This window comes from Hemitrygon akajei, chromosome 3 (genome assembly GCF_048418815.1).
Source record: "Hemitrygon akajei chromosome 3, sHemAka1.3, whole genome shotgun sequence".
Lineage (NCBI taxonomy): Eukaryota > Metazoa > Chordata > Chondrichthyes > Myliobatiformes > Dasyatidae > Hemitrygon > Hemitrygon akajei.
The window spans coordinates 178,091,306-178,111,752 of NC_133126.1; the positions used below are offsets into that span (position 1 = coordinate 178,091,306).

The following is a 20,447-nucleotide window of genomic DNA, read 5'->3' on the forward strand; positions in this document are numbered from 1 at the left end:
CTGCAGTATACGAACCTCAGCGTCACAACCACTAGTCGCCAGTTCGTTGGTCTTTTTTTCCTGTGAGTAAACTCCATTTCCCGACCCTTAGAACCGTTTGTTCTAAGTTTAGCTCCAGTTTCAAGGTTTACCTATGAGGCTCCGTTTCTCTGAGTCAAGGCTCCATGTGAAGTCTCTGAGTCAAAGCTCCGTGTCAAGGTTCCATATCAGGGCTCTGTGTCAAGATCCCTCCTGCTTGCTGTTCGGCATTTACGCCCGTGTAAGCATCCAAACTCAATCTCCGTGCCTGTGTCCTGCACCTGGGTTCGCTTCCTTCATTCCTTATAACAAATCTAGAACAAAATCTAGATCTAAAACAAGATCTGTGCTTCCAGTTGGGCATAATGTTGCAGTGAATAGCCCAGGCTCTCACTTGTTTAGAGAATAATTTACAAACATTTTCCATTAGATACCCCACTGCATTACTTCAACTCCTTTATATGGGAGACTGGAAAGGCCAGTATTTGAATGGAGAGAACATGACTTCTTGTAAGCTTAGGGGGAGAATTCACCCCATGTTGCTCTGGCATGCCTTTTAAGGAGCTAGTTAAAACTAATAATAACTGTAGACTGGTGAGTTGAAAGTAATACATTTATTATGAGAAACATGGCTGGATACATACTGTACAATGTTGTTTTTTATAATGTACTAATTGCGGCAAATAGGAGATTGTTGTTGAATATCTATTTATGGCGACATTTCAGAAGTAGTTTATCATGTGTGAAACACTTCAGAGACTTTCAGGATTTGAAAGTAATCAGTATTATTTTCTCTTTGGCAATAAGTTCAGATGATCTGAAACATCATCAGTTGAGTGCTAGATCACAGGAGCCCCAAATATAATTCTTCACTTTTAAGCTTGTCAACTGAAAATTATTTTATTAATGAAGCTGACAGTCAGTTTAAACTATAAACTGCATTCTCAGGCTTGAGCGACCACAGACATAGAGATGAGGAGGAATTTCTTTCGCCAGAGGGTGATAAATCAGTGGAATTCATTGCCACAGGTGGCTGTGGAGGCCAGGTCATTGGGTGTATTTAAGGTGGAGGTCGATAGGTTAGTCAGGGGATGAAAGGTTATGGGCGAAGGCAGGAGAAAGGGTTTGAGAGATAAATGGATCAGCCATGATGAAATGGCAGAGCAGACTCAATGGGCTGAATAGCCAAATTCTGCTCCTATGTCTTATAATGCTTGATGTACAAAATGTGATTTTAAGAGCCATTGAAGAAGAATTTGAAGGAATGCCTGAATGTAATCAATTGAAAATGGCTACTGTAAACATCTGTTGGAAAGATTGCAAATGGGAAAGGGAATAGAGGAGATTGGCTGTTTTGTGAAGGTAATTCATGCATATTTGCACTGACTGTCAAAGGTCAAGAAAATATTACACATACATGATTTGTATAGTCTTAACAAATGATACCATATCACAGAAATAATTGATAATGAACTGAATAATTGTAGAAAAGTTGCTGACTATTTAGAATATTACAGCTTTCAACTCAAACACGAAGAAATCTGCAGATGCTGAAAATTCAAACAACACACACAAAATGCTAGTGGAACACAGCAGGCCAGGCAGCATCTATAAGGAGAAGCACTGTCGATGTTTCGGGCCGAGACCCTTCGTCAGGACTAACTGAAAGGAAAGATACTAAGAGATTTGAAATGCGAAATGGAGGGGGAAATGCAAAATGGTAGGAGAAGACCGGAGGGGGTGGGATGAAGCTAAGAGCTGGAAAGGTGATTGGCGAAAGTGATACAGAGCTGGAGAAGGGAAAGGATCATGGGACGGGAGGCCTCGGGAGAAAGAAAGGGGGAGTATACAAAACAAAAAAACAAAAAAAACAACTAAATATGTCAGGGATGGGGTAAGAAGGGGAGGAGGGGCATTAACAGAAGTTGGAGAAGTCAATGTTCCTGCCATCAGGTTGGAGGCTACCCAGCCGGTATATAAGATGTTGTTCCTCCAACCTGAGTGTGGCTTCATCTTGACAGTAGAGGAGGCCATGGATAGACATATCAGATTGGGAATGGGACGTGGAATTAAAATTTAATTTTTAACATATTTAGTTGTTTTCTGGAGTTCATAATGTTGTGTAAAATTAGTTAAGGAATAGTAATTTTAAAAGGTGTTGTTTGATGCATTAAAAAAATTCCAAGCGGAAAACTACAGAGCAGATTGTAAAGGAAATGCTTGATTCTTCTGATTTGCAAAAAGCTGTAAACAAAGCAATAATATTTGCTTTTCCCTTCAGTCAGTCAGCAGAAAGTATAAATTTAGCGAAGGGAGAAATGTTGGAAGAACGCAGCCAATGAAGCAACATTTGTGGAGAGAGAAACTAGTTAATGTTTCCAATAAAAGGCTGTTCATCAGTTTTCCTTTCCACTGATGCTGCCTGACTGACTAGATTCTTCCGGCATTTCTGTTTTTGTTTGTGATTCCAGCAATTTGTTTCTCAGTATAAATTTAGCGTCCTCTCAAAAAAACAAGAGAGGTGTTAGGGAAATCTATCTATCTAGCTATCTATATATATAATAAATTTATACTGTATATAATCTCCAGAACTTATTATTGGCTTTTCACAAAGAACTCAAAGGCATTGAAATAATATCAAGAAGTGGTGAGACACTGTGCTTGGTAGATAAAGTTCCAGCAAATATCAGAGGGAGCAAACAAGAAGTATTGCTTTAGAATCAGAGGGATTGGGTGACATGACTGGAGTGTACAGATTTATCAAAGTTCAATGTTTAAAGTAAATTTATTATCAAAGTACATATACGCCACCAGCTACTACAATGAGATGCATTCACAGTAGAACAAAGAAACACAATAAAATCAGTGAAAAACTACACACAAAGACTGGCAGACATCCAATGTGCAAAAGAAGACAAACTGCACAATTCTGCAGGAATAATTCAGCTCAAACGTAGACAGTTGTGTGAATAATTTTCTTATCCTACATTGAGTTTGTGATCTAGGAGGAAATCTATAGACTTATATTTAACTCTCAGTCTAAATTATTACACCTTGAGACAGAAATGTACAGAGCAATCAAAATAAATACCATGACTGAAAGTGTGTTAATAGTATGTATCTCACGAGACAATTGTAAGAACTGAAAATATACATGTACCTTGTTATTACAAGATCCATTACAATTGTAGTAATTGAGATTGGTAATGTTATGAGTGATATAACTCGCAGAGTCATTTTCACTTTTTTTCTACAGCTTGCCTTTGGGTCTTTTCTTGCTCTGCTGGGACTCTTTCTGGATGAAAATCGGAAGCAACTGGTAAGCCATTTATTCACATTCTATCAGCTCAGCAGAAGCCGTGGTTGACAGCCAGCAAAGGTACTTTGGGATTGTAGGTGCTGTTATAAAACAGCAGTTGGCTTGCTTTCAGTAACCTCACACAAAGAGTACTGTGATTATAATCTGATAATCTGATTTAGTAATGTTGGCAGCAGGATAACTGTTAACCAGGGCAGTAATACTGGAGTTTCAAGAAAGCAGACTTGACTTTAATCACAGAACCTTGGTGAATGTTTACAGCACAGAAGGCCATTCAGCCTTGTAAGAGCATTCTAGCTGGTTGCAATCTCCTCTCCTCTCATAATAGCCCTGGTAATTCATTACTTTCATATTCTTATCTGGCTCCCTCCTGAATAGGCCGCCCCCTTGACTACCCCTGGCAGTACACCAACCATATGGTAAAAATATACTCAGTGGCCACTTCACTAGGTACTTCCTGTATGTTCACGGTCTTCTGCTGCTGTAGCAATCTGCTTCAAGGTTCGACATGTTGTGCACTCTGCACACCACTGTTGTAATGCATGATTATATGAGTTACTGTCACCTTCCCAAATCCTTAGAAAGAGTTGACATAGGATTGGAAGGTGTAAAATCCCTGTGGGTTGATTTAAGAAACTGCAAGGTTAAAAATGTTACGATGGGAACTACCGTAGCCAGGATGTGTGCTGCAAATTACAATGGGAGATAGAAAAAGCATGTAAAAAGTACAAAATTTGCAGAAGTCATTGGGGGATTTCAGTATGCAGGTAGATTGGAAAAACCAGGTTCGTGCTGGATCGCAAAAGAGAAAATTTGTAGAATGCCTGTGAGATGGCTTTTTTCTGAAGCTTGTGGTTGAGCCCACTAAAGGATGGCATTTCAATGACCCAGGTTTGATTAGTGAGCTTAAGTGAAAGGAACCCTTAGGAGACAGTGATTATGGTTTACCTTGCAGTTTAAGAAGGAGAATGTAAAATTGGATGTATCAGTATTACAGTGGAGTAAACTGATTTATAGAAGCATGAGAGAGGAGGAGCTGGCCGAATTTGATTGGAAGTGGATGCTAGCAAGCATGATGGCAGAACAGCAATGGCAGGAGTTTTTGAGAGCAATTCAGAGGGCACAGGGTAGATACATCCCAAAAATGAAGATTCCAAAGGGAGGATGAGGCAACCGTGACTGTCAAGAGAAGTCAAAGACACTATAAAAGCAAAAGAAAGGGCATATAATATGGCAAAAATTAGTGGGAAGTTAGAGGATTGGGAAGCTTTTAAAGAAACAACAAAAGGCAACTAAATAAACCATAAGGGGAGTAAAAATGAAATATGAAGTCAGGCTAGCAAATAATATAAAGAGTAAAAGGAGGATAGGAATCAATATTGCACAGCAACAAAAATTTCTTTAGCCAGATGATGGTGAATATCTGGAATTCATTGCTACAGACGGTTGTGCAGGCAGTATCATTGGGTATATTTAATGTGGAAGTTGACAAGTTCTTGATTAATCAGGGCAGCAGAATTATAGGAGAAGGCAGGAGAATAGGGTTTAGAGGGATAATAAATCAGCCATGATAGAATGGTGAAATTCTGTGCCTATGTCTCATGGCCTCTCTGACAGCTTAAACTAATCTGGCCATTCTCCTCTTACCTCTCACGTTAGCAAGGTATTTTCACCCACAAAACTGCTGCTCACTGGATGTGTGTGTGTGAGTGTGTGTGTGAATGTGTTTGCACGATTCTCTGTAAACTCTTGTGAATTCAGAAAATCCCAGGAGATCAGTAGTTTCTGAAATACTCAAACCACCCCATCTGGCACCAACAATCAAAGTCACTTGGATCACTTTTCTTCCCCCTTCTGATATTTGGTCTGAACATTAACTGAACCCTTTGACTATGTCTGTATGCTGTTGTGCCACATTACTGCCACATGATAGGCTGATTAGATATTTCCGTTAACAAGCTGATGTACAGGTGTACCTAATGAAGTGGCCGTTGAGTGTAAGTTTCCTTGTCTAATTTTTGGTTCTTCTGTTAATCACCTTCATTCTTTATCCCCTGGTTCTTGACTCCAGCACCAGTAGAAACAGCTTCGATCTATCTGTTTTGTCTGTATTTTTCATGATTTACATAATCTGAAAAATGGATGACGATAAGTTGTGTACAAATAGTCTGCACTGCAAAATATTGGTGTATGGGAGCAGCATCAGATATAACAAAGCAGCAGAAGCGACAGAGGTTTTAAACACAACTAGGTGTTGCTTTACAAGTGAACACACTTCAAGTCATCTCATCTGGTGGTAAAGCCCCACGGTGCTGTGGAGCCTGATATGAAAATACATATTCTTTCTTCATAAAATAAGACATGCTAGTCTGTCATTTATTTATCAAGTACCATAATCACTTTAGTTGGAAAATAATGTTACTTTTTGGTCAGAGAAAATGAGCTATGTTGCACAGAAAGAGGCCCATTACTCCAACTAGGCCATGCTGACCAAGGGCCCTACATAACTAGTCTCACATGCCTCCTATCCTACTCAGCCAGACAGTCCCAACCTAGGGTTCACAAACACCCATGTCATGGCATAAAAAAGGTTGGGAATCCCTGATCCAAACCTTTCTTAACCATGAACCTGTATAAGCATCTGTTAAATGTTGTAACTATACTCTCCTGTACACTGCCTCAGGGAGCTCATTCCATATACCCACTACCTTCTACGTGAAAAACCTGCTCTTACGTCCTCTTCAAATCTTTCTCCTCTCACATCAAACCATGTCCCGTGAAAAAGACTGTGACCACCAACCTTATAAACACAAGAGATTCTGCAGATGCTGGAAACATTGAGCAACAACACAAAATATAACAAGTCAGGCAGCATCTGGACAGAAATAACAGTCGACGTTTCAGGCCGAGACTCTTCATCAGGACCTTATCAGCCTTCCCTCCAAGACGGCCACAATCTTGTCGCAGGGATTGGAGGCTTGCATGCCTCAATGACCCAGAGAGCTATGTCGGCTGGAGTCAAGCCTTTATGCTTTGGCTCTTGGTAGGGTCACCCATGCCAACCAGGTCAAAGGGTAGAGAGACCAGACTAGGAGTGGTCCACCAGTTCTCCAGGTTCAGGGCTAACAACCCTGACTGATAAAATAAATTGTTATGGAAACAGCAATGAAGAATCCTTCTACATCTGAGTGTGACAGTATTCCAGATTCCCCACCCGAACTTTCATGACCGACAGTAGTGAAAGTCAAGCTACTGAGACTATGAAGGAAGCCCTGAACATGCCAGACTTGGAGAACCTTCACTACTGCCCTAACCACCAGTGGCGCACCAGCGGTAGGTGAGTATCATACTTCACCAACCTTATCTATGCACCTCAAGATTTTTAAACCTTTAGAGGATCGCTCCTCAGCCACTTTAGCTCAAAAGAAAACAAACCCAGCCTATTTAGAACCTCTTTATAACTCAAGTCCTCCAGCTCCAGCAATATCCCAGTGTTTTGTTTCTGCACCCTCTCTAACATAGTCATATTCGTCCCATCTGAGATGTATCTGCATGTGAATTTATCACACTGACATTCTGAGAAATGGGGAATGCTTTACCATATTCCTCCTAAGCATATTTGTGTGAATTTGTTTTTCTCATTCTTGGTCAAATGCATTTTAATATACCCCAAGTGTAATTCAGAGCTTGCCTGGCTGGAATTTCAAGCACAACCTTAATACTTTGAACCTAATCCACTTGGCTGATCAGATTGCAGATATTACAGAAATAACAAGATGGGGTAACTCTTTATTGTTACTCCCAGTTTACTGTAAACAACAGTTAAATCTACACCTTTCAGATCCATCTGCCCAGCACCCACATATTATTCCCATCTGCTCACAACACTTTCATTATCTGATTCCATGCTCCCACCTTCCCTTCCAGTCAGATTCTTGCAGCCCCTCATTGTCTCCATTACCCCCACTCTATGCATCCTTATCTTATGGATAAGTCTTTTACGCAGCACCTTATCGAATGCCTTCTGGAAATCCAAGTAAGTAACATCCATCTGTTCCCCTCTAACCACTCTGCTCATTATATCCTCAAAGAACTCCAGTAAGTTTGTCAAACAGGACCTGCCTTTGCAGAACCCATGCTGCGTCTACCTGATTGATCCATTTATTTCCAGATGCCTCGCTATTTCTTCTTTAAAGATAACTTCAAGCATTTTCCCCAACTATAGATGTTAAGCTAATTACCTGCCTTTTGCCTACATCCATTTTTGAACAGTGGCATGACATTCACCATCTTCCAATCTGCTGGGACCTGCCCAGAGTCCGGAGAATTTTGGTAAATTATCACCAAAGCCTCTACTATAACCTCTGTCATTCCCTTCAGTACCCTGGGATGAATTCCATCAGGACTAGGGGACTTCTTCTATCTTCAGGCCCACAAGTTTGCTCAGCACCACCTCTTTAGTGATAGCTTTTGTATCAAGGTCCTCACTTCCCATCATCCACTTAGGAAGGTGCAGGATAGATACATTCCAAAGATAAAGAAGTACTCTATAGGGAGGATGAAGTAACCATGGCTGAAAAGGTAAGTCAAAGTCAGCATAAAAGCAGAAGGAAGGGCATACAACTTAGCAAAAAATAGTGGGAAGTAAGAAGATTGCAAAGGTTTTAAACGACAGCAGAAGACAACTAAAAAAGCCATAAGGAGAGAAAGGATGAAATATGAAGGGAAGTTAGCCACTGTTATAAATGAGGATACCAAAGCTTTTTCAAATATACTCTATAAAGAGTAAGAGGCGAGAGTGGATATTGGACTGCAGGAAAGTTACACTGGAGAGGTAGTAATGGGAGACAAAGAAGTGGCAGAGGATAAGTATTTTGCATCAGTGTTCACTATGGAAGACACCTACAAATTGCCGGAATTTTGAGAGTGTCATGGGGTGAAAGTGTTGTTGCTATTGTAAGTAGAAGGTGCTTGGGAAGCTGAAAGGTCTGAAGATAGATTAGACTATACCATAGGGTTCTGCAAGAGATAGCTTTAGAGATTGTGGAGGCATTGGTAATGATCTTTCAAGATTCACTAGATTCTGTAAAGATTCTGGAGGACTGGAAAATTGCAAATGTTGCTCCACTTGAGGGAGGCAAAAGAAAGGAAATTATAGATCAGCTAGACTGACTATACTGGTTGGGAAGATGTTGGTGTCCATTATTAAGGATGAGGTTTCAGGGTGTTTGGGGGCCAAAGTTAGGATGGTTTCCTTAAGGAGAAATCTTGCCTGACAAATTTGTTGGAATTCTTTGAGGAATTATCACCAAAATCTCAACTATAACTTCTGCCATCTTTTTCAGTACTCTGGGATGCATTCCATTAGGACCAAGGGACTTCCCTATCTTCAGGCCCACAGGTTTGCTCAGCACTATTTCTTTAGTGATAGCTATTGTATTGAGGTCCTCACCTCCCATCACATCCATAACATCTTTTTTTTTTGGCATGTTAAATGTGTCCACCGTGAAGACCGATACAAAATAGTCATTCAAAGCCTCGGCCATTTCCTCATTACCCAATATAAATTCCCTCTTCTCGTCTTCCAAGGGACTAATGTTCACTTTAGCCATGCTTTTCCACTTTATGTAATTATAAAAACTTTTACTATCCATTTTTATATTTTGTGCTAGTTTATTTTCATAATCTATCTTCCCTTTCTTTATTGCTCGCTTAGTTCTTTGTTGCTTTTTAAAGTTTTCCCAATCTTCCAGTTTCCCACTACTCAGTGACATTGTACACACGAGCTTTTAGTTTGATGTCTTCTTTTATTTCCTTAGTTATCTAAGGTTGGCTCCCCCCCCACTTTTATTGTCCTTGCTTTTAACTGGAATATACTTCTGTTGAGCTCTGTGAAAAATCTCTTTGAAAGTCTTCTACTGTTCCTCAACTGTCCCACGGTACAGCCTGTGTTCCCAGTCTACACTAGCCAAATCCTCCCTCATCCCATTGTAGTCTCCATTGTTTAGGCATTATACTATTGATCAAACTATTGCACCATATATTTGTATGAGAAACTCAGTCATACTGTGATCACTCTTTCCACGAGGATCTCTAACTACAAGGTAATTAATTTTACCAGTCTCATTGCACAGGACCAGATATAAGATAGCATGTTCCCTTGTAGGTTCAGTAACATGCTGTTCAAGAAAGCCATCAATAGATGCATTCTATGAAGTCTTCCTCAAGACTGCCTCGGCCAACTCGATTCACTCAATCTACATGCAAGTTAAAATCTCCCATGATAACTGCTGTTCCATTCTTACATGCCTCAGATATTTCTGTTTATTGCCTGTGCCACTGTAATATTATTATTTGGTGGCTGATAGACAACTCCCATCAGTAATATTTTCCCTTTACTATTCCTAATCTCTACTGAGATGGATTCAACATATTGCTTCTTTGATCTTATATCATCTCTCACTATCTCCCTGATCTCATCTTTAATTAAGAGCGCTACCCCACCTCCCTTACCTTTCTGCCTATCCTTCCATATTACCTGATATCCTTGGACATTTAATTCCCAATCTTCTCCACCCTGCAACCACGTCTCTGTAATGGCCACTAAATCATACCTCTTTATGCTGATTTGTGCCACTATTTCACTGGCCTTGCTTCAAATACTACGGGCATTCAAATAAAGTGCCCTTACACTCATTGTGCTTTTAAAATCTTGTCACCTTTTACTCTTTTGCACTTGACTTTTCTTCACTCCACTCTTACTTTTCTCTTTTTTTATCTTTTGCTTTTACTTTTCTTTATCCACTCTTTCCTTTTTTGATTTATCCATACTTCTCCAATCTGTTGAACCCATCATCCTACTATTTAGTTTAAATCCCTACCCACAGCCCTAGTTATGCAATTCGCTAGGATCCAGGTCCCATCATGGTTCAGCTGGAGCCCGTCCCATTGGTACAGCTCCCTCCTTCCCCAATGCTGGGGCCAATTTCCCTTGAATTCAAACTCACTTCTCCCACACCAATCCTTGAGCCACACATTTAACTCTTTAATCTTCTTGCCCCTATGCCAATTTGCACTTGGCTCAGTTAGTAATCCAGAGATGACTACCTTTTTAATTTAGTCCCCAGCTGCTCAAATTCCCCCAGCAGAACCTCTTTCCTTGTTCTACCTACGTCGTTGGTACCCACATGGACCACAACAAGTGGATCTTTCCCCTCCCACTGCTAATTCCTCTGCTGGTCAGATAAGATGTCTCAAACCCAGGCACCAGGCCTTCGGGAGGCTTTATCCTTGTGACAGAGAACTGTCTATTATCCTGACTATACTCTCCCCAAGTATCACAACATTTCTCTTCTCTCCCATCCTCTTGAATGGGTCCCTGAACTACGCTGCCACAGATAAGTTATTCATCCTTCCTACAGCCCCCACTCTCATCCACACAGGGAGCAAGAACCTCAGACCCATTGGACAAGCTCAAGGACTGAGGCTCCTCCAGCACTGTCTCTTGGATCCCACTCCCCGCCTCACTCACAGTCACACCCTCGTCCCTGACCACAGACTGAATTTGAGGCAGCTAATCTAATGGGTGTGACTACCTCCTGAAACAGAGAATCCAGGTAACTCTCCCCCTCCCTGATGTTCCTCAGTGTTTGAAGCTCAGATTCCAGGTCATCAAATTTGAGCCTGAGTTCCTTGAGCAGTCAGCACTTGCTGCAGATGTGGTCACCAGGAACCACAATGGGGTCCACCAGCTCCCACATCATGCAGCTACGGCACATCACCTGATCCTGCATCACGTACAAATAAGCTGGAGGAACTCAGCAGGTCGGGCAGCATCCGTGGAAACGAGCAGTCAATATTTCAGGCCGAGATCCTTCGTCAGGACTCAATCTGAGTCCAACTCGACCTGATCCTGCGTCATCCCTATTTTATTTAACTAGCAGTAATTTAGTGACTTTTTATTCAATCACTACAAAAGCCTCACCTGCTACTTACCTGTGCTTCCCCACCTAGGCCTCTGGATCAAAAGCCTCGTTCCTACTCCTATACTGTACACTGTCTCCTACACTAATTATATACATGTATATAATTAAATGACAATAACCTTGACATGGAAACCATAGAAGGGGTGCAGAGGAGATTTACAAGGATGTTGCCTGGATTGGGGAGCATGCCTTATGAGAATAGGTTGAGTGAACTCAGCCTTTTCTCCTTGGAGCGACGGAGGATGAGCAGTGACCTGATAGAGGTTTATAAGATGATGAGAGGCATTGATCATGTGGATAGTCAGAGACTTTTTCCCAGGGCTGAAATGGCTAGCACAAGAGGGCACAGTTTCAAGGTGCCTGGAAGTAGGTACAGAGGAGATGTCAGGGGCAAGTTTTTTACACAGAGAGTGGTGAGTGCGTGGAATGGGCTGCTGGCGGCGGTGGTGGAGGCGGAAACAATAGGGTCTTTTAAGAGACTCCTGGATGGGTACATGGAGCTTAGAAAAATAGAGGGCTATGGGTAAAGCCTGGGTAGTTCTAAGGTAGGGACATGTTCGACACAGCTTTGTGGGCCGAAGGACTTGTACTGTGCTGTAGGTTTTCTATGTTTCTATGAATTTGAACTTGATAACTGTTGTTCAAGAGTGCGTTAGGAGATGGTTTATGTGATGTTATTTGTATGTGCTTATTCAGGCTTCTTAGCTAATAATGCATGATCCTAACACTAACAGGAAAAGACAGACTCTTGTGGCTGGCACAATGAAGCAGCCTCACAGAGTCAGAAATGTAAAACAAACACAGTACAGGAACAGGCCCTTCAGCCCATCGTGCCTATGCTGACCATCCTGCCAATTTAAACATACTCTGTGTTGTAGCTACTTCCAGCACTTCCCATGGTAATGCATTCCAAACACCTACCACTTTCTATGTTAAAAAAGGAAACTTGCCACCGTTAAAGTGTCCACCTCTCCGTTAAAGCAGTGTACTTTGGTTATTGACATTTCCATTCTGGGAAATTGACTCTCGTTGTTTATGCTGTCTGGCCCTCTCATTACAGTCAGGTCACTCCTCAGTCCCTAACTCCCTCGATCAGCCGCAAAGTTTAAGTAAATTTATTGTCAAAGTACAAATACGTCACTATCTACCACCCTGAGATTCATCGGCTAGCAGGCACTCACAGGAAAATAAAGAAATATGATATAATTTACAAAAAGTATGCATAAACAAAGACTGACAAACAGCCAATGTACAGAAGAAGACAAACTGTGCAAATAAAAATAAATACAGTCAGCCCTCCTTATCCGCGGATTCCACATGCACGGATTCAACCAACCGCAGATCGAGAAAACCCGGAAGTTCTCTCTCCAGCACTTGTTGTTTGAGCATGTACAGACTATTTTTTCTTGTCATTATTCCCTAAACAATACAGTATAACAACTATTTACATAGCATTTACATTGTATTAGGTATTATAAGTAATCTGGAGATGATTTAAAAGTACAGGCTATGAACGAGTACCTGGGTTATGAACGAGTTCCGTTCCTGAGTCCGCCTTTAAGTCGGATTTAAAGTCAGAAAAGGTATATCTGGTATTATTTAGTGTCAGTTAGTAAAATGTTTGTCTTAGTATATAGTATATATTTTACCTTTCTATGCATATAAAACACTGAAGAAACATATGTATTTCAATAATTAAACCACTGCCTTGCTTATTAATAATTGTAGCTTTCATCGGGGCAGGGCCTTTCACATGCTCCAATAAAATTGTTCCGATTGTAGTCTAATGCTTTTCCAATGACTGATGGCGTTTCACCTCTTTCCGATCGCTTTATTACTTCCACTTTATTTTCAATTGTGATCGTGATTATTTTCATGAACAGAAACACTGTGGATTCAGAGGTCTGCCACCAGGTCCTAATGTCCACCGCGCTGAGCCAGGTTAAATAAGGTCTGGGGTTCCGCTGGATCCTAAAGACCACCGCTCTGAGACAGGTTAAATAAGGGACTTGAGCATCCACGTTTTTTGGTATCCGCTGGGGAGGTCCTGGAACCAATCCCCCGCAGATAAGGAGGGCCGACTGTACTGAGAATGTGAATTGTAAAAATCCTTGAAAGGGGGTCTGTAAATTGTGGATTCACTTTGAGCTGAGGTGAGTGAAGTTATTCACACTTGATGGCTGCAGGGTAATAACTGTTCCTGAACCTGGCGGTGTGGGATCTGGGGCTCCTGCACTTCCTCCCGATGGTAGAAGCAAAAAGTATGACCTCTTCTCAAAGATAATACTCTTTCTAATACAGACAACATCCTGCTGAACCTCTTGAAGTTCAAGTTTAATTGTCATTTAACTATACATGAATACAGCCAAGGAAACTGCTACTCCGGGGCCAAAGTGCAAAACACAGTGCCAACAGTCACACACACACAGCACAAGGCACATAAAAGCTAGCAAGACCATATATCATTAAACTCCAGCCACTCACAAAAAAAGTGCAAGACCCTGAGTCCATGAATGCCGCAGAAATTCATGGACTAATAGATTGTCTTCTGGTAAGCGAATACTGGGGGGCAGCACCAACTCCGAACTCACATGCCGTGCTGCAACAGCTCTGGCGGAGCACACCAACATTGACGCCTCTCTCCTTGGCGGCCGTAAACACGTAACGCAGCGGCTTGGGGCCTAGTCCTTACTACATACAAGGCCGCTCAGCACCTCCGCCGTCCGCCAGTAAATCAGCGAATCAGACTCGCAGCATTCCACAGTAACAATGTCCAACAGGGTCTTGAGATCACTAGGAAAGCAACCCGGATGGTCACTTGCTGCTGGTGCACCGACTCCTCTGGCACAGGCAACAGTCCAGACCGCACAAAGTCCAGCTCCTTCAGTTGCTGTCCCAATGGGCACCTCCCTGATGGGGTAGACTGGCAGTATTTTAAGCTCTTAATGTCCAGCAGGATCTTGTGATCATAAGAAGTTTAAAAAGGACAACAACACCTCTGGTTGACTCCATAGAAGCCACCACGATTGAACTCGCTGTGAAAGGGCTCTCTGCACCCACACCGAAGTCTCCACATTGTTCCATTTATAGTGGGGCTTTGGGAAGACTCCTTCAACCAGGTATTGTATTCCAAACTAAAATAAAAGTATTAAATGATGAAAACATTCAGCAGGTCAGGCATATCTGTGGAAAGAGAGGCAGTTACATTCCAATGTTTGACTGTGGGCAGTGTCAGTAGCTGTTGGAGGCTCCTGCTCTTGAGTGACCTCTCTCTCTCTCTTGATAGTGAATGAGAGTCTGTGGTCTTTTGAGTCAGTGTGTGTGGGGGGGGGGGGGGAATGGTGGTGCTCGGTTGAGCGAGGCAGCAGATTGTTGGCCTCCCCTCTTCACTGTTGCAGGAGTGATATCTCCCTCTCCATGGCTAGTGAGATCTTGTCTGAGGTGTCGAAGTGTTGGGATGGACAGTAGTTTTTGATGGACTCTGGATCATGGCCTCTGGGGGCTTTGCTATTGCTCACATGGTGGGCGGTTGGGGGTTGATATTTTTGCTGGAGCAAGTGGGGGGAGGGGAGAGTTGATGCTTTTGCTGCTGGTTGTGCGTGGGAGGGGGAGGGGGGCTTCGGGTTCTAAGGTTTTTTCTTCATTCATTCTTTGGGGTTTTTCTTCTGTTTCGTGGCTGTCTGCGAAGAGTAAGAATTTCAGGTTGTATACTGTATGCATTCTCTGACATTAAATTGAACCATTACAAACTCATTATGTTCCATATCATGCTTTCATTTAATGTGAATGCCTGTGTTCCAGTGGCAGCTAATCACCTTTTCTTTCATCTATATGCTACCTTCAGTGCTTCAGTGATAGAATGGTGACTGGATGAAAGAAAATGGAGGCTATATATGTTGAGGAGGTGGACTGGGTTGATCTTGGAGAGGGTTAAAAGGTCAGCACAACATCCTGGGCCAAGAACCTCTACAGTGCTGTATTGTTCCATGTTCAATGTTCTAACTAGCTCTTTCTCCTAAGCTGTTAATTAAAATTTGCAATGTAGATAAACCATTTGGGTATACATTAAGGATCTATTTTCACTGTGTATTTTTTTAATGTTAGTTTTGCTGCTGGTAAGGCAAGTTGTCTTATTTGCAGCTCTGCATGTGTTTGGGATAGAACTGTACCCAATTCTTTGTAAATATTCTCCAAGTGTCTATAAATTTTACATTGAATTTGTTTACACATGTTCTGCAGAGAGCTTTTCACATCACAGCTATGCCAGTTGATAAAATCTGCTTCTGATTAAGGACTGTCAGCCCATATGTATTATCATGGCATAAATTGTTTGAAATAATGAATGGTTGACTTATTACTGAAAATACAATTATAACTGCTAAAACAAACTTCAATTTATATATTGCCTTTTTTTTTTAAAACAGCAGAAATGTTTCAAGGGGCCTAACCAGACCAGGTCTGATAATGAGTGCATTAGTAGGAAGATAACCAAAAGGATTGTCAAAGAGTCACACTCTGAATTTCCAGTTTAACTATTTCAGCTGTTATGCACCAGGATGCTGTTTCTAAGCAACAGGGGGAATTTGCACTCAGCATGGTACAATGATTTATCTTCTTAGGAATTCCCTTTGGACTGAGAATGATTTTCATTTGTGCCGTTATGGCTTCAGAGCTTCTCTGTGTGGAAACTCAAAATGGGACAACAACCAACCAGCTTGGAGGAACTCAGGGGCGGGGGAAGGATTTGTCAATGTTTCTGATTGACACCTAGGATTAGGCTCTGCAGAACGTCAGCTGTTCACTTCCTCCCCAACCCACCCTTCACCTCAGATGCTGTGAGTTCTGCCAGCAGATTGCTTGTAACCCAAGGTTTCAGAATAAGACAAGACAGAGGAGCAGGATTAGGCCATCTGGCCCATCGAGTCTGTTCTGCTGTTTCACCATGGGTGATTTATTATCCCTCTCAAGCCCATTCCTCGGCCTTCTCATGATTAATCAAGAACTTATCGACCTCCACTTTAAACATACACAATGACTTGGGCTCCGCAGCAGTCACGTTTTTAGAGAAGGGCAACATCATGAAGAAATGCAGATGATGGAATTCGGAAACAGAAAACAATGGAAGAACTCAGGAAGGTTGGGAAGAGTGTTTCTTGTATGGAGCAACAGAGTTAACTTTTCAGGCCCAAGAGTCTTTTGTGTGCCCTTAGTGTGTGATATAAAGTTGCCCATGGAATTTGACCTCTCGGCTCATCGAGTCTGCTCTGCCATGTCATCATGGCTGATTTATTATCCCTCTCAACCCCATTCTACTGTCTTCTTCCTGTAACCTTTGAGTCCCTGGTTAATCAAGAACCTATTAACCTCCGCCTTAAACATACTCAATGGCTTGGCCTTCCCAGCCATCTGTGGCAATGAATTCCACAGATTCACCACCAACTTGCCAAAGAAATTCCTTCTTGTCTCTGTTCTAGGTAGATGCCTCTCTCTTCTGAGGCCTTAGGTCCTTGACTCCCTCACTATAGGCAACATCCTCTCCACATCCACTCTATGTACACCTTTCAACATTCGATAGGCTTCAGTGATATACCCCCTCATTCTTCTGAACTCCAGCAAGTACAGGCCCAGAGCCCTTAAACACTCCTCATATATTAACCCTTTCGTTCCAGGGGTCATTCTCCTGAACTTCCTCTGGACCATCTCGAATGACAACACAGTTTTTCTTAGATAAGGGGTCCAAAATTGCTCATAATACTCCAAGTGTGGTCTGACCAAAACCTTATAAAGCCTCAGCATAACATCCTCGCTCTTGTATTCTAGTTCACTCAAAATAAATGCTAACATTGCATTTGACGTCCTTACTACCGACTCAAGTTAGCCTTCAGGAAATCCTGCATGAGGACTCCCATGTCCCTTTGTACCTCTGATTTTGCATTTTCTCCCTGTTTAGAAAATAGTCTATGCCTTATTTCTCCTACAAAAGTGGATGATCATATACCTCCCTACACTATATTCCATCTGACACTTCTTTGCCCATTCTCCCAACCTACCCAAGTCCTTCTGCAGACTCTCTGCTTCTTCAACACTACCTGCCCCTCCACTATCTCCGTATAAGCTGCAAACTTGGCCAAAAATCCATCAATTGCATCATCCAAATCATCAATATGTAACGTGATAAGAAGCAGTACAAACACTGATCCCTGGAGAACACCACTAGCCACCAGCAGTCAACTAGGAAAGCCCCACTTATTCTCATACTTTGCCTCCTGCTAGTCAGGCAATCTTCTATCCATGCTAATATTTTTGCTGTAGTTATAATACCTTAGGTTTTTATCTTGTTAAGCAGCCTCATGTGTGGCACCTTGTCAAAGGCCTTCTGAAAACCCATGTAAACAGCACCCACTGACTCTCCTTTGTTTATCCTGCCTGCTATTTCCTAGGTGGATGGGGAAAATCCGGTTGGTGTTGGATCCCAAGAGAGAAAATTTGTAGAATGCCTACGAGATGGCTTTTTTCGAGTAGCTTGTGTTTGAGCTCACTGGAGGAATGTCAATTCTGGATTGGATGTAGTGCAATGACTCAGATTAAGGGAGTTTCAGGTAAAGTAACCCCCAGGAGACAGTGATCATAATATGATAGAATTCACCATGCAGTTTGAGAAGGAAAATCTAAAATCAGCTGTATCAGCATTACAGTGGAGTAAAGGGAATTACAGAAGCATGAGAGTGGAGCATGACAAAGTTGATTGGAAGGGGACACTAGCAGGGATGATGGCAGAACAGCAATGGCTGGTGTTTCTGGGGGAAATTTAGAAGGCACAGGGAAGGTATATGCTAAAGATGAAGAAGTTTTCTAGAGGGAGGATGAGGCAACTGTGGCTGACAGGGGAAGTCAAAGACAGCATAAAAGCAAATTAAGAGGGGATATAATAGAGCAAAAGTTAGTGGGAGGTAGATAATTGTGAAGCTTTTAAAAATGAACAGAAGGCAACTAAAAGGTCATAGAGAAAAAAAATGAAATATGAAGGTAAGCTAGCCAGTAACATAAAAGAGGATGCAAAAGTTTTTTTCAGATATATATAGAAGAGTAAAAGAAAGATAAAAGTGGATATTAGACAGCTGGAAACCGATGACTGAAACATAGTATTGGGGGACAAAGAAATGGTGGATGAACTTAATAAGTATGTTGCATTTGTCTTCACTATGGAAGACACCAGTAGTGTGCCAGAAATTTGAGAGTGTCAGGAGACAGAAGTGCTTGTTGTTCCTATTACTAAGAAGAAGGTGCTTGGGAAGCTGAAAAGTGTGAAGGTAGATAAGTCACTTGAACCAGATGGACTACACCCCAGGATTCTTAAAGAGAAAGTTGAGGAGATTGTGGAGGCATTAGTATTGATATTTCAAGAATCACTAGATTCTGAAATGATTCCATAGGATTGGAACATTGCAAATGTCACTCCATTCTTTAAGAAGAGAGGGAGGCAGAAGGAAGGAAATTATAGGCCAGTTAGCCTGAATTCAGAGGTTGGAAAGATGTTGGAGTCTATTATTAAGGATGAAGTTTTGGGGTACTAGGAGGCACATGTTAAAATAAACTAAAGTTAGCATAGTTTACTAAAGGAGAAATCTTGCCTGACAAATCTGTTGGAATTATTTGAGGAAATAGCTGGCAGGATAGATAAAGGAGAGTCAGTGGATATTGTTTATATGGATTGTTTAACAAGATAAGAGCCCATGGCATTACAGGAAAATTACTAGGATGGATGGAGGATTGGCTGACTGACAGGAGGCCAAGTGTAGGAATAGGGATGGCCTTTTCTGGATTACTGCCTCTGTCAAGTGGTATGCCGCAGGGGTCGGTGTTGGGACTGCTTCTTTTCACATTATATATTAATGATTTGGCTGAAAGAATTAATGACTTTGTGGCCAAGTTTGCAGATGATATGAAGATAGGTGGAGGGGCGGGAAGCATTGAGGAATCAGGGTGTCTGCAGAAAGACATAGATTGGGGAAATTGGTAAAGAAGTGGCAGATGGAATACAGTGTAGTGAAGTATGTGGTCATGCATATTGGTCAAAAGAATAAAGGTGTGGAGTATTTTCTAAATGGGGAGAAAATTCAAAAATCAGAATTGCAATAGTTTACTAAAGGGGAAATCTTGCCTGACAAATCTGGCAATGAGGAACCTATGAGGATTTTCCAAAGGTTAACTTGCAGGTTGAGTCTGTGGCGTGGAAGGCAAATGTAATGTTAGCATTCACTTCAAGAGGACTAGAATACAAAGGGAACAATGTAATACTGAGGCTTTATAAGACATTAGACCACACTTGGAGTATTGTGAGCAGTTTTGGGTCCTGTATCGAACAAAAGATGTGCTGGTATTGGAGACGGTACATAGCACCATCCAGAGACAGAGAAGCAGTTTCAGCGACAGGTTACTGTCGATGCAATGCTCCTCAGACAGGATGAAGAGGTCAATACTCCCCAATGCCATTAGGCTTTACAATTCAACTGCCAGGACTTAAGAACTTTTTTTTTTAAAGCTATTATTAATGCTTTTGAATTAGTGATTTAGATGCATATCATATTATTACTGAGTTAAGTATTGTATGTAATGAGTTTTTGCTACAACAAGTGTATGGGACATTGGAAAAAATGTTGAATTTCCCCATGGGGATGAATAAAGTATCTATCTATCTATCTATCTATCTATCTAAAAGAGTTAACATATGAGCAGTGTTTGATGGGTGTGTGCCTGTATTTGCTGGAGTTTAGATGTGGAGAGGATGTTTCCTATAGTTGGGAAGTCCAGGACCCAAGGACAGCCTCAGAATTGAGGGTTGTCCATTTAGAATGGAGATGAGGAAAAATATCTTTAGCCAGAGGGTGGTGAATTTGTGGACTTCATTGCCACAGTTGGCTGTGCAGGCCGAGTTATTGAGTAAGTTTAAGGTGGAGTTTGATAGGTTTGTGATTGATCAGGGGCTCAAAGGTTACGGGGAGATGGTGGGAGAAAGGCATGAGAGGGATAGTAAATTAGGCATGATAGAATGACAAAGCAGACTGGATGGGTCAAATGGCCCGATTCTGCTCCTGCGGTATCACTTCCCCATCTGCCCACTACTC

At 41.7% G+C, this 20,447-nt stretch overlaps 1 protein-coding gene across 1 annotated transcript in view; it reads left to right on the forward strand.

Moving 5' to 3' along the window:
- Window positions 1–20,447, forward strand: part of LOC140725671 (transmembrane protein 255B) — a 101,091-nt gene that overhangs the window by 15,907 nt on the left and 64,737 nt on the right. The window contains exon 3 of the mRNA XM_073041453.1: window positions 3,275–3,337. Within this exon, the coding sequence (XP_072897554.1) occupies window positions 3,275–3,337 (63 nt within the window). The remainder of the gene's footprint in view (window positions 1–3,274; window positions 3,338–20,447) is intronic.